Raw genomic sequence first — 27,683 nt, forward strand, 5'->3', positions numbered from 1 at the left:
GAGGAAGACTTGATCTAATTTGGAGCTCCCAATTGGCGTTTATCATTGCGAAGCAGGAATGCTTAGCGCAACTTGCTACGCTACGGCCAGAGTTGCCTAGGCGGGCAAGTGTAGTTAATGATGATGATGTAATGGATTGAATTTTCTTTTGTACTTCGTGCTGAAAATCTCTGGAGTGTGGCTGAAATAAGTATTAGATTTATGTTGTCAAAGGCGATACTTAAAACCGCCTAAAACTATGATACATCTGAGTTAACAAAACAAGCTTTTCGAATTTCGTTATGATTCTGTGTGCGGAAATTAAAATTTATTTCTTTTAAAAAGACATACAGTCAAAGTTAGTAAAATATTACAAAAAGCGGAAGCCCGTGATGTTCCAAGAGATGTGTATTCTGAAAACAATAATTTTTGTTTTTTAAACAGCTCTACTATAGTATAATGTATTAAATTACCCTCTATCAATATCAAATTATTGCCTTTTCCATCCAGTTGGTGATAATGGTGACTATACTTCTTAGCTTTGTCTGCAAATACATATGATCGAATAAATATGAAAAAAAACGCTAAAATCTATGCCAAAGTTACTTACGATGCACTGATATAATGCGCTGTGATTCACCCATCAGATTTTTCGCCACGCAATAATAATCGCCAAAATCCTTCGGATCTAGGGGCCGTATCGCTAGCCGCATCACGATTCTAAAAACATTATCCAAAGTGATCGATTCGTAGGTGCCACTCTGTACAAACTCCGCGCCTTTCAACCAAAAGTTAACTGTCGTTGGATGAGCTTCGGAAATGCACTCAAGAGTCATTTTTTGACCATAGCCAACGTAGATGCTATCGTAACGGGTCCATATTGTTGGTGCAACTGTAAAAGGGAAAAAGAAAGGGTCGCATACAATTAGGCACATTGCATTTTAGGAAAAATATGTGAACACACAATTAACAGCAATCATAATTCGCTTGCTGACTGTTGGTGGTATTCCATTTGAAGCTATGCACAAATAGGCTCCCATGCTCTCTCTTGTGACCTGCCAAAGTGTTAGGTTTGCACCTTCTATGCTATACACTTCAGATCCATCCGCATTATTATGTAGAATGGGCATATCACGTTCACGTCGCCAAATAACCGTAGGCGTTGGCAGTCCTGTCGCAGTACATGTTAGACTGACATTTTGCCCCTCTTGCACAATCATATCGTTACTGCTTTGATAGTCGATAATATCAGGTGGAACTACCACATCCAAATAACCAACTTGACTTTTCATTGGATCCGTATTTATTTGGCACATATACCAACCACGATCTGATTCACGTACATCACGTATGCGTAACTGCCAGATACGATGCTCCGTGTGACTAATGCCTATGCGATGATTTTTTGTAATGACATGATTTTGTATGCTGAGAATAGTTTGGGTGTCGACTCTGAGCCAAGCAAGCTAAAAACAAGTATGAAATTTTTAGTTTTTATCCTCGTCTGGGAAAACTAACTACCTTATATGACATCAAGTCATGGACAACGCAGGTAAGAGTTGCATCACGTCCAACCGGCGCTGTTACGTTAATTATTGGTCCACTAAATTTTGGATCAGCTAGAAGAGGAAAAGAAAAAATTGGATTCATATATGTATGTATGCTCATGGATATTGAAAGCTGAGCACATTTTTGTTTGTATATGTGTATATACTAGTAAACTGAGTTTACCGAATATACTGATAGGAGTTTACAAATTTGCTTTGTTGAAATCGGAAATGTAGGCAGGGTACATGACCCATATATCTAGCCAGTACGGAAAATATATAGTTCAAGACTAGTGCGCTTCTAGTGCATTCGGAAGCTCTACTAGTTCGCCCCCAATCTCTTTTATATGATTTCAACTGGCGAATTTAGCATGGCGATGTATTTCCTTTTCTATAGTTCCGTACTAGATCAAATTCGCCAGTTTACATATACATAGTTCGTTGATTGGTACTATTTAGATAGTTCGTTCGTATTAAAAAACTCACAGTTTCGATATAATTCTGAAATTCTACATGCTTATCCATGTTGATACTTACTTTTAGCTTCTTGCAATTTTAGCAAACTCTCTATTTTTGTGCCTAGGAAATCTGGTTAACGAAATAATTTTTATTGATGCTTTAGATCTAGTTTTGAGTCAGAATTTTTACCTACTTTACTCTGTATGTGGACTATCAATGCTTAGCATAACAACCCCAACGGCAGCACTGTATGCCATTTTGTATATTCCCTCAGTAGACCTGGTGGGGAAGAACCTAGCGTTTACAACTGCAAAGAGACTCAATGCCTCGGAGCAGCTTGAGTGCAGATCATACGGCTATATTAGTATAGCGTCATCAAATATTGGACGGCAGACACCTAGTTCCCTACCTGCACTTAGATGGGTATCTTAGAGCCATGATAGAGGTGTAAGGTTGGCGCAAGGGGGCTCAAATAGCAGACGAGGCGATATACGTATATACCGATGGTTCCAAAGTAGTGGAAGAAAATAAACAAATCCTATAACCTGCCACAACGGGCGCTGTAACAACACCATAGCGTATTCCAGGCGGAAGTAGTAGCCGTGAGTACAGCAGTAGAAATACTGGAGGAAAATAAATAGCGCAAACTGCGGCCGCGTCAATTCTTATATTGACAGCCAACCAGCAATTAAGGCTATAATCTCGCACAGCGCAGGATATAACTAGAAAGAATGAGGGAAAAATATGGGAAAGGATGGAAACTAAAAAGTAGATGAGCTAGCTGAACAAAAGAAGGCAAGAGCTGCAAACGATCGAACAAGCAGGAAATGTCTGGAAACATGTGCAGGTCTTAGAAACTTAGATCAACGAAGTTACTCCTATTGAAAAGAGTGGACAGTGGGCGCATGATGGGTATTCTGACTGGACACTGCCTTCCGGTGTCACATGCTTTTAAATTAGGCTTGATCAGTGATAGCAATTGTAGGAAGTGCGGCTTAGAGGAGCAAACGAACGAGAACGACTTCTGCACGTGTCTTGGGCTCGCAAGACAAAGACTCCAGTTGTTAGGTTTGGTACAGTTATCAGATTTAGAAGCAATAAGTAGCATGAGTTCTAGCTTCTAGTATTTGCCAAGAATACGGAGTTATTTTATAACATACGGCCTGGTTTCTGATAGGGGTTTTTAGTTTGGTCATTGAGCAAACTTCTGTTAACAATATGGGCTCATTCAGTATATGTACGTAAGGTCCTCATGGACCAACCTGTTCAACCTAACCTACTAACTCCTCTACAGGGTTATTAAAACGGCGCAAGATGTCGAACAAAGTTATACAAACAAATTAATTTTGCAACTTTCTTCAATCGAAGCGACTGCTGAGTATTACCCTATTTTGGCTGCCGCACGGTGGGGTATTTGATCAATCTAGCTGGCCAAAACTGAAACAGCAGTTATTTTTGTTAAAAAAGTAGTTGTCTCAATTCATTTTATGAAAGGAAATATTTGACAGTAAATTCACGGTGTTCCGCGCAGAATTACTATTGATCGAGTCCCCGGTTTCGGAGGGACCCGGGTCATTTTTTGGCATTACAAAAGATATGTATGTCAATATGGGTATCAAACGAAAGGCATTTTACCCCGCATTTTTACTGACACTTTTAAGTAGGGTTGCCACTTATGGTTGCCACCTCACTTCCTTTTTTATATTTCTTTGTATATCCACTACCATCTCGGAAACGGCTTAACCAATTTGAATCAAATTTGGTACATCGATACAGTATTACATTCTAAGACTTTTCACCTAGGTGTTGCCCCTGAGGATGTTTTCACAAGGTTGCCACCTTTTGCCAATAGGGGTATCAGTCTCTTACAAAATTAACCTCTACTCAAAAAACCGCGGGTATGCGCAGCCGTTTTTGTTATTAAACTTTGAAAAAACACAAGCTTATGTATTGCCAAAAAATTACTTTTTCCTTTTGTTTGCAAGATTTTTAAAAAAATTAATATTGAAAAGTAGTAGTATTACAAGTAGAATAAATCAGTTAAAACATGCGGTATAAAAAATCTAACATATGAACTAAAAACACATTTACCTGTCTTAAAAGAAAATGTAACTAGATTTGATTAAGGCTAAACAAGTAAAAAAGTATTTAGGTTAGAAGGGTATATTGCTTTTTAATCCAAAAATACATCGAACTGCACACAATTTTTATACAACTTTAGATGTGCGCGGTTAGCATCGTTGACGTTGCAGATGGGTTCTGGAGCATGTGTACTATTCAGTGGACATCTAGGGACGCCAGGGAGTATATTAAAAAATGGAATATTTTGAAAAATCGACTTTTGGCCAGCTAGATTGATCAAATACAACACCGTGTGCCGGTTGAAAAACGCCCTTATTTTAAAAAACGTAAATATATATATACCTTGTTTCAGAATTTGTTTATAGTAAGCAATACTTCCGAATTAATTCAAAAAAGCTTTATTTCATAATTGGTTTCAAAAACTGACTTCTCAGCATAAATTTAATACATTGATTTGGAAAAAATTCTGATAACTTAAGATGTTCTTCAACCGAATAGGAGATAGGGCATTTTTGAAAACCCATCTGATAGATCGTTATCTAACTGGCAGCCAAGACAGGGTGATATTCCACTTAGCATTCGATATGTATATTTAAAAAAAAAATTGTGTAACGAAAACTATGTAAACTAATTTCGAAAATGTTTTCGAAAATTCGAGTAGTGTTTAAAAATGAAAATATGCAAATATGTACTTTTATATTAGGAAAGATGCAATAAACCAGGCAGGTGAAGCCAATATTACAAAATGTGGTCGCATTTAACAATACTCGCACTCATAAATTTAAGTTTTGCTTCTTGACTTATCTGCAGCATTGATTTTTCCAATATCATAAAAAATACTACATTAATACCTTTCTGAAATATGAAGTGGCGTGCAGGAAAATAAAGGCTGTGGGCTGTATTTCCTTTTATGGGAGGGTTTACTTTCTTTTCCTGTGAGCAAATCGAAAAGTTTTAGGCAACGGAACTGAATGTCTGGCTCTCCAAAGTATCACTTTGTTCACAACTAAGGAATATTGAAACATACTGCTGACGTCAATGAGGTGATTGACGATCTCGAACAATATCATTAAATTGCGGATGAGTATCTAGGAAGCTTGCAATGCGAAAATTCGGGATTGACGGTATACGGTGTGCCCAACATTTATATATGTTTATATAGACGTTTTACAGCAACGATGCTTTTAGATTTACTTGATGGCAAAAAATATTTTGGCTTATCAAAACTTGATTTTAAATAGCTCTGGCTAACCCTGGAAACATGAAGTAATGACTATCTTCTCTCTAAACCTCTTTCTCTCTTATTTCCTCCCCGTTCTGCATTTTCCAGTTTACCTTAATCGGCTCATACTAATACCCTGCAAAAAGTGTTCATTACGCGTTCCATTTTCTTCATGTTGGAGTACTCTAACGATACTCCACCGCGCACTGGTTTTATATATACATGTTATAGTATAGAGAAATATTAGTTTCTTTATTCACGCAAATGCTAAATAACATAAGAATATTCGTAGTAAAAAAATTTAAAGTTGTATTGCCCCTCTTCATTTACCTTCATTATACCTTTCATGAAAATGAAATGGTATATTAATTTCGTCACGAAACCGAAAATTGTAAGTCCTTAAAGGAAAATAGATAGACCCACCATTAAGTATACCGAAATAATCAGGTTGAAGAGCTGAGTTGATTTAGCCATGTCCGTCTGTCCGTCTGTCCGTCTGTCTGTTTGTATGCAAACTAGTCCCTCAATTTTTGAGATATCTTGATAAAATTTGGTGAGCGGGTGTATTTGGGTGTCCGATTAGACATTTGTCGGAACCGACCGGATCGGACCACTATAGCATATATCCTCCATACAACCGATTTTTCAGAAATAGAGGATTTTTGTAATATCTTACCCAATTTAACAGATTGAAGCTTCAAACTTCACCATATACTTTCGTATATTGCACGTATTGTTGCCTGAAAAAATTGATGAGATCGGTCATATATATAGTATATATCCCATACAACCGATTGTTCAGATAAGGAATTTTTCGTAATTACTGCCCTATTTTAAGAGCTAGAGCCTTCAAATTTCAACGAATTCTTACGTATATAGCATATATTGTTGTCTGAAAAAATCATAAAGATCGGTGGTATATATAGTTTATATATGGTGGTATATATAGTATATATATATAGTATATATATATATATATATATATTTTTGCAAATTTTAGCCCCATTTTAACAGCTAGAAGCTTCAAATTTCACAGAATACTTACGTATATAGCATATATTGTTGTCTGAAAAAATCATAGAGATCGGTTGTATATATAGTATATATCTCATACAACCGATTGTTCAGATAAGAAACTTTTCGCAATTTCTACCCCATTTTAACAGCTATAAGCTTCAAATTTCACCGATTGCTTACGTATATAGCATATATTGTTGTCTAAAAAAATCATAGAGATCGGTTGTATATGTAGTATATATCTCATACAACCGATTGTTCAGATAAGAAACTTTTCGCAATTTCTACCCCATTTTAACAGCTATAAGCTTCAAATTTCACCGATTGCTTACGTATATAGCATACATTGTTGCCTGAAAAAATCATAGAGATCGGTTGTATATATAGTATATATCTCATACAACCGATTGTTCAGATAAGAAACTTTTCGTAATTACTGCCCTATTTTAAGAGCTAGAGGCTTCAAATTTCAACGAATGCTTACGTATATAGCATATATTGTTGTCTGAAAGAATCATAAAGATCGGTGGTATATATAGTTTATATATGGTGGTATATATAGTATATATATATAGTATATATATATATATATATATATATTTTTGCAAATTTTAGCCCCATTTTAACAGCTAGAAGCTTCAAATTTCACAGAATACTTACGTATATAGCATATATTGTTGTCTGAAAAAATCATAGAGATCGGTTGTATATATAGTATATATCTCATACAACCGATTGTTCAGATAAGAAACTTTTCGCAATTTCTACCCCATTTTAACAGCTATAAGCTTCAAATTTCACCGATTGCTTACGTATATAGCATATATTGTTGTCTAAAAAAATCATAGAGATCGGTTGTATATGTAGTATATATCTCATACAACCGATTGTTCAGATAAGAAACTTTTCGCAATTTCTACCCCATTTTAACAGCTATAAGCTTCAAATTTCACCGATTGCTTACGTATATAGCATACATTGTTGCCTGAAAAAATCATAGAGATCGGTTGTATATATAGTATATATCTCATACAACCGATTGTTCAGATAAGAAACTTTTCGCAATTTCTACCCCATTTTAACAGCTATAAGCTTCAAATTTCACCGATTGCTTACGTATATAGTATGTATTGTTGTGTCAAAAAATCATAGAGATCGGTGATATATATAATATATATATGATGGTATATATAGTATATATATATATAGTATATATATTTTTTTTTGCGATTTTTGCCTCATTTTAACAGCTATAAGCTCCAAATTTCACCAAATGCTTACGTGTATAGCATATATTGTTGTCTGAGAAAATCACAGACACCGGTGGTATATATAGTATATATCTCATACAACCGATTGTTCAGATAAGAAACTTTGCGCAATTTCTTCCCCATTTTAACAGCTAGAAGCTTCAAATTTCACCATATGCTTACGTATATAGCATATATTGTTGTTTGAAAAAATCATAGAGATCGGTGGTATATATAGTATATATCTCATACAACCGATTGTTCAGATAAGAAACTTTTCGCACTTTATACCCCATTTTAACAGCTATAAGCTTCAAATTTCACTGATTGCTTACGTATATAGCATATATTGTTGTCTGAAAAAATCATAGAGATCTGTTGCATATATAGTATATATCTCATACAACCGATTGTTCAGATAAGAAACTTTTCGCAATTTCTACCCCATTTTAACAGCTATAATCTTCAAATTTCACCGATTGCTTACGTATATAGCATATATTGTTGTTTGAAAAAATCATAGAGATCGGTGGTATATATAGTATATATCTCATACAACCGATTGTTCAGATAAGAAACTTTTCGCACTTTATACCCCATTTTAACAGCTATAAGCTTCAAATTTCACTGATTGCTTACGTATATAGCATATATTGTTGTCTGAAAAAATCATAGAGATCTGTTGCATATATAGTATATATCTCATACAACCGATTGTTCAGATAAGAAACTTTTCGCAATTTCTACCCCATTTTAACAGCTATAAGCTTCAAATTTCACCGATTGCTTACGTATATAGTATGCATTGTTGTGTAAAAAAATCATAGAGATCGGTGATATATATAATATATATATGATAGTATATATAGTATATATATATTTTTTTTTGCGATTTCGGCCCCATTTTAACAGCTATAAGCTTCAAATTTCACCAAATGCTTACGTGTATAGCATATATTTATGTCTGAAAAAATCATTGAGATCGGTGGTATACATAGTATATATCTCCTACAACCGATTGTTCAGATAAGAAACTTTGCGCAATTTCTGCCCCGTTTTAACAGCTAGAAGCTTCAAATTTCACAAAATGCTTACTTATATAGCATATATTATTGTCTGAAAAAATCATAGAGATCGGTGGTATATATATTATATACTTCATATAAACTGTCATTTTTGCCCCTTTTTTACTGCTAGAAGCTTCAAAATTCATCAAATTTCATCAAATAGTTACGTTTACGTCATATATTTTTGAAATACGTGATTCGTAGTCATAGTTTTTACATGCAAACCACAAAAAACGTGAAGCTTTGCATCCTCACACAAAGAACCTACCTATTTTTATACCTTTCATGAAAATGAAATGGTATATTAATTTCGTCACGAAACCGAAAATTGTAAGTCCTTAAAGGAAAATAGATAGACCCACCATTAAGTATACCGAAATAATCAGGTTGAAGAGCTGAGTTGATTTAGCCATGTCCGTCTGTCCGTCTGTCCGTCTGTCTGTTTGTATGCAAACTAGTCCCTCAATTTTTGAGATATCTTGATAAAATTTGGTGAGCGGGTGTATTTGGGTGTCCGATTAGACATTTGTCGGAACCGACCGGATCGGACGACTATAGCATATATCCTCCATACAACCGATTTTTCAGAAATAGAGGATTTTTGTAATATCTTACCCAATTTAACAGATTGAAGCTTCAAACTTCACCATATACTTTCGTATATTGCACGTATTGTTGTCTGAAAAAATTGATGAGATCGGTCGTATATATAGTATATATCCCATACAACCGATTGTTCAGATAAGGAACTTTTCGTAATTACTGCCCTATTTTAAGAGCTAGAGGCTTCAAATTTCAACGAATGCTTACGTATATAGCATATATTGTTGTCTGAAAAAATCATAAAGATCGGTGGTATATATAGTTTATATATGGTGGTATATATAGTATATATATATAGTATATATATATATATATATATATTTTTGCAAATTTTAGCCCCATTTTAACAGCTAGAAGCTTCAAATTTCACAGAATACTTACGTATATAGCACATATTGTTGTCTGGAAAAATCATAGAGATCGGTTGTATATATAGTATATATCTCATACAACCGATTGTTCAGATAAGAAACTTTTCGCAATTTCTACCCCATTTTAACAGCTATAAGCTTCAAATTTCACCGATTGCTTACGTATATAGCATATATTGTTGTCTAAAAAAATCATAGAGATCGGTTGTATATGTAGTATATATCTCATACAACCGATTGTTCAGATAAGAAACTTTTCGCAATTTCTACCCCATTTTAACAGCTATAAGCTTCAAATTTCACCGATTGCTTACGTATATAGCATACATTGTTGCCTGAGAAAATCATAGAGATCGGTTGTATATATAGTATATATCTCATACAACCGATTGTTCAGATAAGAAACTTTTCGCAATTTCTACCCCATTTTAACAGCTATAAGCTTCAAATTTCACCGATTGCTTACGTATATAGTATGTATTGTTGTGTCAAAAAATCATAGAGATCGGTGATATATATAATATATATATGATGGTATATATAGTATATATATATATAGTATATATATTTTTTTTGCGATTTTTGCCTCATTTTAACAGCTACAAGCTTCAAATTTCACCAAATGCTTACGTGTATAGCATATATTGTTGTCTGAGAAAATCACAGACACCGGTGGTATATATAGTATATATCTCATACAACCGATTGTTCAGATAAGAAACTTTGCGCAATTTCTTCCCCATTTTAACAGCTAGAAGCTTCAAATTTCACCATATGCTTACGTATATAGCATATATTGTTGTTTGAAAAAATCATAGAGATCGGTGGTATATATAGTATATATCTCATACAACCGATTGTTCAGATAAGAAACTTTTCGCACTTTATACCCCATTTTAACAGCTATAAGCTTCAAATTTCACTGATTGCTTACGTATATAGCATATATTGTTGTCTGAAAAAATCATAGAGATCTGTTGCATATATAGTATATATCTCATACAACCGATTGTTCAGATAAGAAACTTTTCGCAATTTCTACCCCATTTTAACAGCTATAATCTTCAAATTTCACCGATTGCTTACATATATAGTATGCATTGTTGTGTAAAAAAATCATAGAGATCGGTGATATATATAATATATATATGATAGTATATATAGTATATGTATATTTTTTTTTGCGATTTCGGCCCCATTTTAACAGCTATAAGCTTCAAATTTCACCAAATGCTTACGTGTATAGCATATATTTATGTCTGAAAAAATCATTGAGATCGGTGGTATACATAGTATATATCTCCTACAACCGATTGTTCAGATAAGAAACTTTGCGCAATTTCTGCCCCGTTTTAACAGCTAGAAGCTTCAAATTTCACAATATGCTTACTTATATAGCATATATTATTGTCTGAAAAAATCATAGAGATCGGTGGTATATATATTATATACTTCATATAAACTGTCATTTTTGCCCCTTTTTTACTGCTAGAAGCTTCAAAATTCATCAAATTTCATCAAATAGTTACGTTTACGTCATATATTTTTGAAATACGTGATTCGTAGTCATAGTTTTTACATGCAAACCACAAAAAACGTGAAGCTTTGCATCCTCACACAAAGAACCTACCTATTTTTATACCTTTCATGAAAATGAAATGGTATATTAATTTCGTCACGAAACCGAAAATTGTAAGTCCTTAAAGGAAAATAGATAGACCCACCATTAAGTATACCGAAATAATCAGGTTGAAGAGCTGAGTTGATTTAGCCATGTCCGTCTGTCCGTCTGTCTGTTTGTATGCAAACTAGTCCCTCAATTTTTGAGATATCTTGATAAAATTTGGTGAGCGGGTGTATTTGGGTGTCCGATTAGACATTTGTCGGAACCGACCGGATCGGACCACTATAGCATATATCCTCCATACAACCGATTTTTCAGAAATAGAGGATTTTTGTAATATCTTACCCAATTTAACAGATTGAAGCTTCAAACTTCACCATATACTTTCGTATATTGCACGTATTGTTACCTGAAAAATTGATGAGATCGGTCGTATATATAGTATATATCCCATACAACCGATTGTTCAGATAAGGAACTTTTCGTAATTACTGCCCTATTTTAAGAGCTAGAGGCTTCAAATTTCAACGAATGCTTACGTATATAGCATATATTGTTGTCTGAAAAAATCATAGAGATCGGTTGTATATATAGTATATATCTCATACAACCGATTGTTCAGATAAGAAACTTTTCGCAATTTCTACCCCATTTTAACAGCTATAAGCTTCAAATTTCACCGATTGCTTACGTATATAGCATATATTGTTGTCTAAAAAAATCATAGAGATCGGTTGTATATGTAGTATATATCTCATACAACCGATTGTTCAGATAAGAAACTTTTCGCAATTTCTACCCCATTTTAACAGCTATAAGCTTCAAATTTCACCGATTGCTTACGTATATAGCATACATTGTTGCCTGAAAAAATCATAGAGATCGGTTGTATATATAGTATATATCTCATACAACCGATTGTTCAGATAAGAAACTTTTCGTAATTACTGCCCTATTTTAAGAGCTAGAGGCTTCAAATTTCAACGAATGCTTACGTATATAGCATATATTGTTGTCTGAAAGAATCATAAAGATCGGTGGTATATATAGTTTATATATGGTGGTATATATAGTATATATATATAGTATATATATATATATATATATATATTTTTGCAAATTTTAGCCCCATTTTAACAGCTAGAAGCTTCAAATTTCACAGAATACTTACGTATATAGCATATATTGTTGTCTGAAAAAATCATAGAGATCGGTTGTATATATAGTATATATCTCATACAACCGATTGTTCAGATAAGAAACTTTTCGCAATTTCTACCCCATTTTAACAGCTATAAGCTTCAAATTTCACCGATTGCTTACGTATATAGCATATATTGTTGTCTAAAAAAATCATAGAGATCGGTTGTATATGTAGTATATATCTCATACAACCGATTGTTCAGATAAGAAACTTTTCGCAATTTCTACCCCATTTTAACAGCTATAAGCTTCAAATTTCACCGATTGCTTACGTATATAGCATACATTGTTGCCTGAAAAAATCATAGAGATCGGTTGTATATATAGTATATATCTCATACAACCGATTGTTCAGATAAGAAACTTTTCGCAATTTCTACCCCATTTTAACAGCTATAAGCTTCAAATTTCACCGATTGCTTACGTATATAGCATATATTGTTGTCTAAAAAAATCATAGAGATCGGTTGTATATGTAGTATATATCTCATACAACCGATTGTTCAGATAAGAAACTTTTCGCAATTTCTACCCCATTTTAACAGCTATAAGCTTCAAATTTCACCGATTGCTTACGTATATAGCATACATTGTTGCCTGAAAAAATCATAGAGATCGGTTGTATATATAGTATATATCTCATACAACCGATTGTTCAGATAAGAAACTTTTCGCAATTTCTACCCCATTTTAACAGCTATAAGCTTCAAATTTCACCGATTGCTTACGTATATAGCATATATTGTTGTCTAAAAAAATCATAGAGATCGGTTGTATATGTAGTATATATCTCATACAACCGATTGTTCAGATAAGAAACTTTTCGCAATTTCTACCCCATTTTAACAGCTATAAGCTTCAAATTTCACCGATTGCTTACGTATATAGCATACATTGTTGCCTGAAAAAATCATAGAGATCGGTTGTATATATAGTATATATCTCATACAACCGATTGTTCAGATAAGAAACTTTTCGCAATTTCTACCCCATTTTAACAGCTATAAGCTTCAAATTTCACCGATTTCTTACGTATATAGTATGTATTGTTGTGTCAAAAAATCATAGAGATCGGTGATATATATAATATATATATGATGGTATATATAGTATATATATATAGTATATATATTTTTTTTGCGATTTTTGCCTCATTTTAACAGCTATAAGCTCCAAATTTCACCAAATGCTTACGTGTATAGCATATATTGTTGTCTGAGAAAATCACAGACACCGGTGGTATATATAGTATATATCTCATACAACCGATTGTTCAGATAAGAAACTTTGCGCAATTTCTTCCCCATTTTAACAGCTAGAAGCTTCAAATTTCACCATATGCTTACGTATATAGCATATATTGTTGTTTGAAAAAATCATAGAGATCGGTGGTATATATAGTATATATCTCATACAACCGATTGTTCAGATAAGAAACTTTTCGCACTTTATACCCCATTTTAACAGCTATAAGCTTCAAATTTCACTGATTGCTCACGTATATAGCATATATTGTTGTCTGAAAAAATCATAGAGATCTGTTGCATATATAGTATATATCTCATACAACCGATTGTTCAGATAAGAAACTTTTCGCAATTTCTACCCCATTTTAACAGCTATAATCTTCAAATTTCACCGATTGCTTACATATATAGTATGCATTGTTGTGTAAAAAAATCATAGAGATCGGTGATATATATAATATATATATGATAGTATATATAGTATATATATATTTTTTTTTTGCGATTTCGGCCCCATTTTAACAGCTATAAGCTTCAAATTTCACCAAATGCTTACGTGTATAGCATATATTTATGTCCGAAAAAATCATTGAGATCGGTGGTATACATAGTATATATCTCCTACAACCGATTGTTCAGATAAGAAACTTTGCGCAATTTCTGCCCCGTTTTAACAGCTAGAAGCTTCAAATTTCTCAAAATGCTTACTTATATAGCATATATTATTGTCTGAAAAAATCATAGAGATCGGTGGTATATATATTATATACTTCATATAAACTGTCATTTTTGCCCCTTTTTTACTGCTAGAAGCTTCAAAATTCATCAAATTTCATCAAATAGTTACGTTTACGTCATATATTTTTGAAATACGTGATTCGTAGTCATAGTTTTTACATGCAAACCACAAAAAACGTGAAGCTTTGCATCCTCACACAAAGAACCTACCTATTTTTATACCTTTCATGAAAATGAAATGGTATATTAATTTCGTCACGAAACCGAAAATTGTAAGTCCTTAAAGGAAAATAGATAGACCCACCATTAAGTATACCGAAATAATCAGGTTGAAGAGCTGAGTTGATTTAGCCATGTCCGTCTGTCCGTCTGTCCGTCTGTCTGTTTGTATGCAAACCAGTCCCTCAATTTTTGAGATATCTTGATAAAATTTGGTGAGCGGGTGTATTTGGGTGTCCGATTAGACATTTGTCGGAACCGACCGGATCGGACGACTATAGCATATATCCTCCATACAACCGATTTTTCAGAAATAGAGGATTTTTGTAATATCTTACCCAATTTAACAGATTGAAGCTTCAAACTTCACCATATACTTTCGTATATTGCACGTATTGTTGTCTGAAAAAATTGATGAGATCGGTCGTATATATAGTATATATCCCATACAACCGATTGTTCAGATAAGGAACTTTTCGTAATTACTGCCCTATTTTAAGAGCTAGAGGCTTCAAATTTCAACGAATGCTTACGTATATAGCATATATTGTTGTCTGAAAAAATCATAAAGATCGGTGGTATATATAGTTTATATATGGTGGTATATATAGTATATATATATAGTATATATATATATATATATATATATTTTTGCAAATTTTAGCCCCATTTTCACAGCTAGAAGCTTCAAATTTCACAGAATACTTACGTATATAGCACATATTGTTGTCTGGAAAAATCATAGAGATCGGTTGTATATATAGTATATATCTCATACAACCGATTGTTCAGATAAGAAACTTTTCGCAATTTCTACCCCATTTTAACAGCTATAAGCTTCAAATTTCACCGATTGCTTACGTATATAGCATATATTGTTGTCTAAAAAAATCATAGAGATCGGTTGTATATGTAGTATATATCTCATACAACCGATTGTTCAGATAAGAAACTTTTCGCAATTTCTACCCCATTTTAACAGCTATAAGCTTCAAATTTCACCGATTGCTTACGTATATAGCATACATTGTTGCCTGAGAAAATCATAGAGATCGGTTGTATATATAGTATATATCTCATACAACCGATTGTTCAGATAAGAAACTTTTCGCAATTTCTACCCCATTTTAACAGCTATAAGCTTCAAATTTCACCGATTGCTTACGTATATAGTATGTATTGTTGTGTCAAAAAATCATAGAGATCGGTGATATATATAATATATATATGATGGTATATATAGTATATATATATATAGTATATATATTTTTTTTGCGATTTTTGCCTCATTTTAACAGCTATAAGCTTCAAATTTCACCAAATGCTTACGTGTATAGCATATATTGTTGTCTGAGAAAATCACAGACACCGGTGGTATATATAGTATATATCTCATACAACCGATTGTTCAGATAAGAAACTTTTCGCAATTTCTACCCCATTTTAACAGCTATAAGCTTCAAATTTCACCGATTGCTTACGTATATAGCATACATTGTTGCCTGAAAAAATCATAGAGATCGGTTGTATATGTAGTATATATCTCATACAACCGATTGTTCAGATAAGAAACTTTTCGCAATTTCTACCCCATTTTAACAGCTATAAGCTTCAAATTTCACCGATTGCTTACGTATATAGTATGTATTGTTGTGTCAAAAAGTCATAGAGATCGGTGATATATATAATATATATATGATGGTATATATAGTATATATATATATAGTATATATATTTTTTTTTGCGATTTTTGCCTCATTTTAACAGCTATAAGCTTCAAATTTCACCAAATGCTTACGTGTATAGCATATATTGTTGTCTGAGAAAATCACAGACACCGGTGGTATATATAGTATATATCTCATACAACCGATTGTTCAGATAAGAAACTTTGCGCAATTTCTTCCCCATTTTAACAGCTAGAAGCTTCAAATTTCACCATATGCTTACGTATATAGCATATATTGTTGTTTGAAAAAATCATAGAGATCGGTGGTATATATAGTATATATCTCATACAACCGATTGTTCAGATAAGAAACTTTTCGCACTTTATACCCCATTTTAACAGCTATAAGCTTCAAATTTCACTGATTGCTTACGTATATAGCATATATTGTTGTCTGAAAAAATCATAGAGATCTGTTGCATATATAGTATATATCTCATACAACCGATTGTTCAGATAAGAAACTTTTCGCAATTTCTACCCCATTTTAACAGCTACAATCTTCAAATTTCACCAATTGCTTACATATATAGTATGCATTGTTGTGTAAAAAAATCATAGAGATCGGTGATATATATAATATATATATGATAGTATATATAGTATATATATATTTTTTTTTGCGATTTCGGCCCCATTTTAACAGCTATAAGCTTCAAATTTCACCAAATGCTTACGTGTATAGCATATATTTATGTCTGAAAAAATCATTGAGATCGGTGGTATACATAGTATATATCTCCTACAACCGATTGTTCAGATAAGAAACTTTGCGCAATTTCTGCCCCGTTTTAACAGCTAGAAGCTTCAAATTTCACAAAATGCTTACTTATATAGCATATATTATTGTCTGAAAAAATCATAGAGATCGGTGGTATATATATTATATACTTCATATAAACTGTCATTTTTGCCCTTTTTTACTGCTAGAAGCTTCAAAATTCATCAAATTTCATCAAATAGTTACGTTTACGTCATATATTTTTGAAATACGTGATTCGTAGTCATAGTTTTTACATGCAAACCACAAAAAATGTGAAGCTTTGCATCCTCACACAAAGAACCTACCTATTTTTATACCTTTCATGAAAATGAAATGGTATATTAATTTCGTCACGAAACCGAAAATTGTAAGTCCTTAAAGGAAAATAGATAGACCCACCATTAAGTATACCGAAATAATCAGGTTGAAGAGCTGAGTTGATTTAGCCATGTCCGTCTGTCCGTCTGTCCGTCTGTCCGTCTGTCTGTTTGTATGCAAACTAGTCCTTCAATTTTTGAGATATCTTGATAAAATTTGGTGAGCGGGTGTATTTGGGTGTCCGATTAGACATTTGTCGGAACCGACCGGATCGGACCACTATAGCATATATCCTCCATACAACCGATTTTTCAGAAATAGAGGATTTTTGTAATATCTTACCCAATTTAACAGATTGAAGCTTCAAACTTCACCATATACTTTCGTATATTGCACGTATTGTTGCCTGAAAAAATTGATGAGATCGGTTGTATATATAGTATATATCCCATACAACCGATTGTTCAGATAAGGAACTTTTCGTAATTACTGCCCTATTTTAAGAGCTAGAGGCTTCAAATTTCAACGAATGCTTACGTATATAGCATATATTGTTGTCTGAAAAAATCATAAAGATCGGTGGTATATATAGTTTATATATGGTGGTATATATAGTATATATATATAGTATATATATATATATTTTTTGTTTGCAAATTTTAGCCCCATTTTAACAGCTAGAAGCTTCAAATTTCACAGAATACTTACGTATATAGCATATATTGTTGTCTGAAAAAATCATAGAGATCGGTTGTATATATAGTATATATCTCATACAACCGATTGTTCAGATAAGAAACTTTTCGCAATTTCTACCCCATTTTAACAGCTATAAGCTTCAAATTTCACCGATTGCTTACGTATATAGCATATATTGTTGTCTAAAAAAATCATAGAGATCGGTTGTATATGTAGTATATATCTCATACAACCGATTGTTCAGATAAGAAACTTTTGGCAATTTCTACCCCATTTTAACAGCTATAAGCTTCAAATTTCACCGATTGCTTACGTATATAGCATACATTGTTGCCTGAAAAAATCATAGAGATCGGTTGTATATATAGTATATATCTCATACAACCGATTGTTCAGATAAGAAACTTTTCGCAATTTCTACCCCATTTTAACAGCTATAAGCTTCAAATTTCACCGATTGCTTACGTATATAGTATGCATTGTTGTGTCAAAAAATCATAGAGATCGGTGATATATATAATATATATATGATGGTATATATAGTATATATATATATAGTATATATATTTTTTTTTGCGATTTTTGCCTCATTTTAACAGCTATAAGCTTCAAATTTCACCAAATGCTTACGTGTATAGCATATATTGTTGTCTGAGAAAATCACAGACACCGGTGGTATATATAGTATATATCTCATACAACCGATTGTTCAGATAAGAAACTTTGCGCAATTTCTTCCCCATTTTAACAGCTAGAAGCTTCAAATTTCACCATATGCTTACGTATATAGCATATATTGTTGTTTGAAAAAATCATAGAGATCGGTGGTATATATAGTATATATCTCATACAACCGATTGTTCAGATAAGAAACTTTTCGCACTTTATACCCCATTTTAACAGCTATAAGCTTCAAATTTCACTGATTGCTTACGTATATAGCATATATTGTTGTCTGAAAAAATCATAAAGATCTGTTGCATATATAGTATATATCTCATACAACCGATTGTTCAGATAAGAAACTTTTCGCAATTTCTACCCCATTTTAACGGCTATAATCTTCAAATTTCACCGATTGCTTACATATATAGTATGCATTGTTGTGTAAAAAAATCATAGAGATCGGTGATATATATAATATATATATGATAGTATATATAGTATATATATATTTTTTTTTGCGATTTCGGCCCCATTTTAACAGCTATAAGCTTCAAATTTCACCAAATGCTTACGTGTATAGCATATATTTATGTCTGAAAAAATCATTGAGATCGGTGGTATACATAGTATATATCTCCTACAACCGATTGTTCAGATAAGAAACTTTGCGCAATTTCTGCCCCGTTTTAACAGCTAGAAGCTTCAAATTTCACAAAATGCTTACTTATATAGCATATATTATTGTCTGAAAAAATCATAGAGATCGGTGGTATATATATTATATACTTCATATAAACTGTCATTTTTGCCCCTTTTTTACTGCTAGAAGCTTCAAAATTCATCAAATTTCATCAAATAGTTACGTTTACGTCATATATTTTTGAAATACGTGATTCGTAGTCATAGTTTTTACATGCAAACCACAAAAAACGTGAAGCTTTGCATCCTCACACAAAGAACCTACCTATTTTTATACCTTTCATGAAAATGAAATGGTATATTAATTTCGTCACGAAACCGAAAATTGTAAGTCCTTAAAGGAAAATAGATAGACCCACCATTAAGTATACCGAAATAATCAGGTTGAAGAGCTGAGTTGATTTAGCCATGTCCGTCTGTCCGTCTGTCCGTCTGTCCGTCTGTCTGTTTGTATGCAAACTAGTCCCTCAATTTTTGAGATATCTTGATAAAATTTGGTGAGCGGGTGTATTTGGGTGTCCGATTAGACATTTGTCGGAACCGACCGGATCGGACCACTATAGCATATATCCTCCATACAACTGATTTTTCAGAAATAGAGGATTTTTGTAATATCTTACCCAATTTAACAGATTGAAGCTTCAAACTTCACCATATACTTTCGTATATCGCACGTATTGTTGCCTGAAAAAATTGATGAGATCGGTCGTATATATAGTATATATCCCATACAACCGATTGTTCAGATAAGGAACTTTTCGTAATTACTGCCCTATTTTAAGAGCTAGAGCCTTCAAATTTCAACGAATGCTTACGTATATAGCATATATTGTTGTCTGAAAAAATCATAAAGATCGGTGGTATATATAGTTTATATATGGTGGTATATATAGTATATATATATAGTATATATATATATATATATATATATTTTTGCAAATTTTAGCCCCATTTTAACAGCTAGAAGCTTCAAATTTCACAGAATACTTACGTATATAGCATATATTGTTGTCTGAAAAAATCATAGAGATCGGTTGTATATATAGTATATATCTCATACAACCGATTGTTCAGATAAGAAACTTTTCGCAATTTCTACCCCATTTTAACAGCTATAAGCTTCAAATTTCACCGATTGCTTACGTATATAGTATGTATTGTTGTGTCAAAAAATCATAGAGATCGGTGATATATATAATATATATATGATGGTATATATAGTATATATATATAGTATATATATTTTTTTTTGCGATTTTTGCCTCATTTTAACAGCTATAAGCTTCAAATTTCACCAAATGCTTACGTGTATAGCATATATTGTTGTCTGAGAAAATCACAGACACCGGTGGTATATATAGTATATATCTCATACAACCGATTGTTCAGATAAGAAACTTTGCGCAATTTCTTCCCCATTTTAACAGCTAGAAGCTTCAAATTTCACCATATGCTTACGTATATAGCATATATTGTTGTTTGAAAAAATCATAGAGATCGGTGATATATTTAGTATATATCTCATACAACCGATTGTTCAGATAAGAAACTTTTCGCACTTTATACCCCATTTTAACAGCTATAAGCTTCAAATTTCACTGATTGCTTACGTATATAGCATATATTGTTGTCTGAAAAAATCAAAGAGATCTGTTGCATATATAGTATATATCTCATACAACCGATTGTTCAGATAAGAAACTTTTCGCAATTTCTACCCCATTTTAACAGCTATAATCTTCAAATTTCACCGATTGCTTACATATATAGTATGCATTGTTGTGTAAAAAAATCATAGAGATCGGTGATATATATAATATATATATGATAGTATATATAGTATATATATATTTTTTTTTTGCGACTTCGGCCCCATTTTAACAGCTATAAGCTTCAAATTTCACCAAATGCTTACGTGTATAGCATATATTTATGTCTGAAAAAATCATTGAGATCGGTGGTATACATAGTATATATCTCCTACAACCGATTGTTCAGATAAGAAACTTTGCGCAATTTCTGCCCCGTTTTAACAGCTAGAAGCTTCAAATTTCACAAAATGCTTACTTATATAGCATATATTATTGTCTGAAAAAATCATAGAGATCGGTGGTATATATATTATATACTTCATATAAACTGTCATTTTTGCCCCTTTTTTACTGCTAGAAGCTTCAAAATTCATCAAATTTCATCAAATAGTTACGTTTACGTCATATATTTTTGAAATACGTGATTCGTAGTCATAGTTTTTACATGCAAACCACAAAAAACGTGAAGCTTTGCATCCTCACACAAAGAACCTACCTATTTTTATACCTTTCATGAAAATGAAATGGTATATTAATTTCGTTACGAAACCGAAAATTGTAATTCCTTAAAGGAAAATAGATAGACCCACCATTAAGTATACCGAAATAATCAGGTTGAAGAGCTGAGTTGATTTAGCCATGTCCGTCTGTCCGTCTGTCTGTTTGTATGCAAACTAGTCCCTCAATTTTTGAGATATCTTGATAAAATTTGGTGAGCGGGTGTATTTGGGTGTCCGATTAGACATTTGTCGGAACCGACCGGATCGGACCACTATAGCATATATCCTCCATACAACCGATTTTTCAGAAATAGAGGATTTTTGTAATATCTTACCCAATTTAAAAGATTGAAGCTTCAAACTTCACCATATACTTTCGTATATTGCACGTATTGTTGCCTGAAAAAATTGATGAGATCGGTCGTATATATAGTATATATCCCATACAACCGATTGTTCAGATAAGGAACTTTTCGTAATTACTGCCCTATTTTAAGAGCTAGAGGCTTCAAATTTCAACGAATGCTTACGTATATAGCATATATTGTTGTCTGAAAGAATCATAAAGATCGGTGGTATATATAGTTTATATATGGTGGTATATATAGTATATATGTATATATATATATATTTTTGCAAATTTTAGCCCCATTTTAACAGCTAGAAGCTTCAAATTTCACAGAATACTTACGTATATAGCATATATTGTTGTCCGAAAAAATCATAGAGATCGGTTGTACATATAGTATATATCTCATACAACCGATTGTTCAGATAAGAAACTTTTCGCAATTTCTACCCCATTTTAACAGCTATAAGCTTCAAATTTCACCGATTGCTTACGTATATAGCATATATTGTTGTCTAAAAAATCATAGAGATCGGTTGTATATGTAGTATATATCTCATACAACCGATTGTTCAGATAAGAAACTTTTCGCAATTTCTACCCCATTTTAACAGCTATAAGCTTCAAATTTCACCGATTGCTTACGTATATAGCATACATTGTTGCCTGAAAAAATCATAGAGATCGGTTGTATATATAGTATATATCTCATACAACCGATTGTTCAGATAAGAAACTTTTCGCAATTTCTACCCCATTTTAACAGCTATAAGCTTCAAATTTCACCGATTGCTTACGTATATAGTATGTATTGTTGTGTCAAAAAATCATAGAGATCGGTGATATATATAATATATATATGATGGTATATATAGTATATATATATATAGTATATATATTTTTTTTTCGATTTTTGCCTCATTTTAACAGCTATAAGCTTCAAATTTCACCAAATGCTTACGTGTATAGCATATATTGTTGTCTGAGAAAATCACAGACACCGGTGGTATATATAGTATATATCTCATACAACCGATTGTTCAGATAAGAAACTTTGCGCAATTTCTTCCCCATTTTAACAGCTAGAAGCTTCAACTTTCACCATATGCTTACGTATATAGCATATATTGTTGTTTGAAAAAATCATAGAGATCGGTGGTATATATAGTATATATCTCATACAACCGGTTGTTCAGATAAGAAACTTTTCGCACTTTATACCCCATTTTAACAACTATAAGCTTCAAATTTCACTGATTGCTTACGTATATAGCATATATTGTTGTCTGAAAAAATCATAGAGATCTGTTGCATATATAGTATATATCTCATACAACCGATTGTTCAGATAAGAAACTTTTCGCAATTTCTACCCCATTTTAACAGCTATAATCTTCAAATTTCACCGATTGCTTACATATATAGTATGCATTGTTGTGTAAAAAATCATAGAGATCGGTGATATATATAATATATATATGATAGTATATATAGTATATATATTTTTTTTTTTGCGATTTCGGCCCCATTTTAACAGCTATAAGCTTCAAATTTCACCAAATGCTTACGTGTATAGCATATATTTATGTCTGAAAAAATCATTGAGATCGGTGGTATACATAGTATATATCTCCTACAACCGATTGTTCAGATAAGAAACTTTGCGCAATTTCTGCCCCGTTTTAACAGCTAGAAGCTTCAAATTTCACAAAATGCTTACTTATATAGCATATATTATTGTCTGAAAAAATCATAGAGATCGGTGGTATATATATTATATACTTCATATAAACTGTCATTTTTGCCCCTTTTTTACTGCTAGAAGCTTCAAAATTCATCAAATTTCATCAAATAGTTACGTTTACGTCATATATTTTTGAAATACGTGATTCGTAGTCATAGTTTTTACATGCAAACCACAAAAAACGTGAAGCTTTGCATCCTCACACAAAGAACCTACCTATTTTTATACCTTTCATGAAAATGAAATGGTATATTAATTTCGTCACGAAACCGAAAATTGTAAGTCCTTAAAGGAAAATAGATAGACCCACCATTAAGTATACCGAAATAATCAGGTTGAAGAGCTGAGTTGATTTAGCCATGTCCGTCTGTCCGTCTGTCCGTCTGTCTGTTTGTATGCAAACTAGTCCCTCAATTTTTGAGATATCTTGATAAAATTTGGTGAGCGGGTGTATTTGGGTGTCCGATTAGACATTTGTCGGAACCGACCGGATCGGACCACTATAGCATATATCCTCCATACAACCGATTTTTCAGAAATAGAGGATTTTTGTAATATCTTACCCAATTTAACAGATTGAAGCTTCAAACTTCACCATATACTTTCGTATATTGCACGTATTGTTGCCTGAAAAAATTGATGAGATCGGTCGTATATATAGTATATATCCCATACAACCGATTGTTCAGATAAGGAACTTTTCGTAATTACTGCCCTATTTTAAGAGCTAGAGGCTTCAAATTTCAACGAATGCTTACGTATATAGCATATATTGTTGTCTGAAAAAATCATAAAGATCGGTGGTATATATAGTTTATATATGGTGGTATATATAGTATATATATATAGTATATATATATATATATATATATTTTTGCAAATTTTAGCCCCATTTTAACAGCTAGAAGCTTCAAATTTCACAGAATACTTACATATATAGCATATATTGTTGTCTGAAAAAATCATAGAGATCGGTTGTATATATAGTATATATCTCATACAACCGATTGTTCAGATAAGAAACTTTTCGCAATTTCTACCCCATTTTAACAGCTATAAGCTTCAACTTTCACCGATTGCTTACGTATATTTCATACATTGTATCCTGAAAAAATCATAGAGATCGGTTGTATATATAGTATATATCTCATACAACCGATTGTTCAGATAAGAAACTTTTCGCAATTTCTACCCCATTTTAACAGCTATAAGCTTCAAATTTCACCGATTGCTTACGTATATAGTATGTATTGTTGTGTCAAAAAATCATAGAGATCGGTGATATATATAATATATATATGATGGTATATATAGTATATATATTTTTTTTTTGCGATTTTTGCCTCATTTTAACAGCTATAAGCTTCAACTTTCAACAAATGCTTACGTGTATAGCATACATTGTTGTCTGAGAAAATCACAGACACCGGTGGTATATATAGTATATATCTCATACAACCGATTGTTCAGATAAGAAACTTTGCGCAATTTCTTCCCCATTTTAACAGCTAGAAGCTTCAAATTTCACCATATGCTTACGTATATAGCATATATTGTTGTTTGAAAAAATCATAGAGATCGGTGGTATATATAGTATATATCTCATACAACCGATTGTTCAGATAAGAAACTTTTCGCACTTTATACCCCATTTTAACAGCTATAAGCTTCAAATTTCACTGATTGCTTACGTATATAGCATATATTGTTGTCTGAAAAAATCATAGAGATCTGTTGCATATATAGTATATATCTCATACAACCGATTGTTCAGATAAGAAACTTTTCGCAATTTCTACCCCATTTTAACAGCTATAATCTTCAAATTTCACCGATTGCTTACATATATAGTATGCATTGTTGTGTAAAAAAATCATAGAGATCGGTGATATATATAATATATATATGATAGTATATATAGTATATATATATTTTTTTTTGCGATTTCGGCCCCATTTTAACAGCTATAAGCTTCAAATTTCACCAAATGCTTACGTGTATAGCATATATTTATGTCTGAAAAAATCATTGAGATCGGTGGTATACATAGTATATATCTCCTACAACCGATTGTTCAGATAAGAAACTTTGCGCAATTTCTGCCCCGTTTTAACAGCTAGAAGCTTCAATTTTCACAAAATGCTTACTTATATAGCATATATTGTTGTCTGAAAAAATCATAGAGATCGGTGGTATATATATTATATACCCCATATAAACTGTCATTTTTGCTCCTTTTTTACGGCTAGAAGCTTCAAAATTCATCAAATTTCATCAAATAGTTACGTTTACGTCATATATTTTTGAAATACGTGATTCGTAGTCATAGTTTTTACATGCTGGTCACAAAAAACGTGAACTTTGCATCCTCTCACAAAGTACCTACCTATTTTTATACCTTTCGTGATAATGAAATTGTATATTAATTTCGTCACGAATCCCAAAATTGTAAGTCCGTAAAGGAAAATAGATAGCGTCAGCAATAAGTATACTGAAATGATCAGGATGAAGAGCTGAGTTATTAAGCCATGTCCGTCTGTCCGTTTGTCTATTTGTATGCAATCTAGTCCCTAAATTTTTGAGATATCTTGATAAAATTTGATGAGCGGGTATATGTATATAGGCGTCCGATTAGACATTTGTTCCATTGTTCAAATAAGAGGATCGTACTCCTCATTTTAGCTCTTCAAATTTCACCGGATACGGACATATATTACGTGCAAAGGTATATGAAAAAGCGCTAAGCTCGGTCGAATATATAATATTTTTAGAATACAAGCCATTGTTCAGATAATAATGTTTTCGTCATTTCTTCATTTTAGTAGATACAATTTTGAAGAGATGTTAACGTATATATTTACGCAGTTGTTGATCTATTTTAAGAATTGAGCTACATACAACCGATTCTTCAAAGCAAAATAATTTGTGTTATACATGCAATTTTGAATACAAAAGAATTTGCTTATAGTAGAATTATCAGCACTAAAGGAGAATATATTTTTAACGCCTACAAAATGTTTGTCCTCTCTATTTAATCTTTCTAATGGCCTTGAGTAAAATACGTTGAAACTTATTTTTATCAATTTAAAACACTTTTCTTCGAAGCTAAATCAATTTTCCTACCTGCTTTAAAAGGGGTAAAATGTTCAACTAAATCTAACGCTGCTTGCGACATTTATTTGCTGCTACGTCTGCGGTTATGTAGAAACGTACCTGTTTTTGGTGGTGCTATTGTTGTAACCATACATTTACGTATATACACGCTTCCTTCAAAACTACTACGTTTTTTATTGTCAGTAAATATCTAGAGTGCATATTATTTCTACCTAACTCCTTCATTCTTAGATATCTTCTTAAAACATTTCTTCAGTAATTATTGCGGCTTCAAATACATCGTACGTGTTCTCAAAATATAAAATATTTACATAAGTTACAATTACTTTACTAGCAAAGGAAATACGCGTGTTTTTTTCAAAACAGTTATTTTAAATTTGTAAAGTATTAATATCAAATTCGATGTGCTTTTTAACGAGTTAAACCAATCAATTACATAATTTTTGTGTTATTTAAAAAAATTAACAGTTTTATTTTGTTCATTAAATTATTAAAGTGTGTGTAAACTTTTGTTACTAAATTCTTGATGTGTTTTTCCTAAACAATCATGTAATCCTGAGTGTCGTTTTTTAAACTTTGGCTCGTGAAAATCACCCAAAAAATATTTAAAGTGCATTTTTATATAATTCTGAGTGCATATATAAACTTTCGCCCGTGAAATAT

The 27,683-nt window shown here is 32.2% G+C and overlaps 1 protein-coding gene across 1 annotated transcript; it reads right to left on the bottom strand.

The window, feature by feature from the left end:
* Positions 1 to 236: 236 nt before the first annotated feature.
* Positions 237 to 27,290, bottom strand: LOC137241528 (neurotrimin-like). The gene is made up of 7 exons (XM_067769122.1): positions 27,120 to 27,290; positions 1,501 to 1,598; positions 944 to 1,445; positions 590 to 871; positions 453 to 524; positions 331 to 392; positions 237 to 287 (listed from the first exon to the last, which is right to left on the bottom strand). Exons 1-7 carry the CDS (start codon positions 27,148 to 27,150, stop codon positions 237 to 239), a joined length of 1,098 nt encoding a protein of 365 aa, XP_067625223.1. The 5' UTR covers positions 27,151 to 27,290.
* Positions 27,291 to 27,683: the final 393 nt, after the last annotated feature.

The sequence above is a fragment of the Eurosta solidaginis genome, chromosome 2 (genome assembly GCF_040869045.1).
Source record: "Eurosta solidaginis isolate ZX-2024a chromosome 2, ASM4086904v1, whole genome shotgun sequence".
In the NCBI taxonomy this organism is placed as follows: Eukaryota; Metazoa; Arthropoda; class Insecta; order Diptera; family Tephritidae; genus Eurosta; species Eurosta solidaginis.

Excerpts from the sequence above, each read along its gene's own strand:
- LOC137241528 (XM_067769122.1), bottom strand. The coding sequence starts at position 27,150 with ATGGTTACAACAATAGCACCACCAAAAACAG. Across the intron at positions 872-943 it reads AATTATGATTGCTGTTAATT|TTGCACCAACAATATGGACC; the intron begins GTGTGTTCACAT and ends TCCCTTTTACAG. Across the intron at positions 288-330 it reads ATATTTTACTAACTTTGACT|AATCATAACGAAATTCGAAA; the intron begins GTATGTCTTTTT and ends TTCCGCACACAG.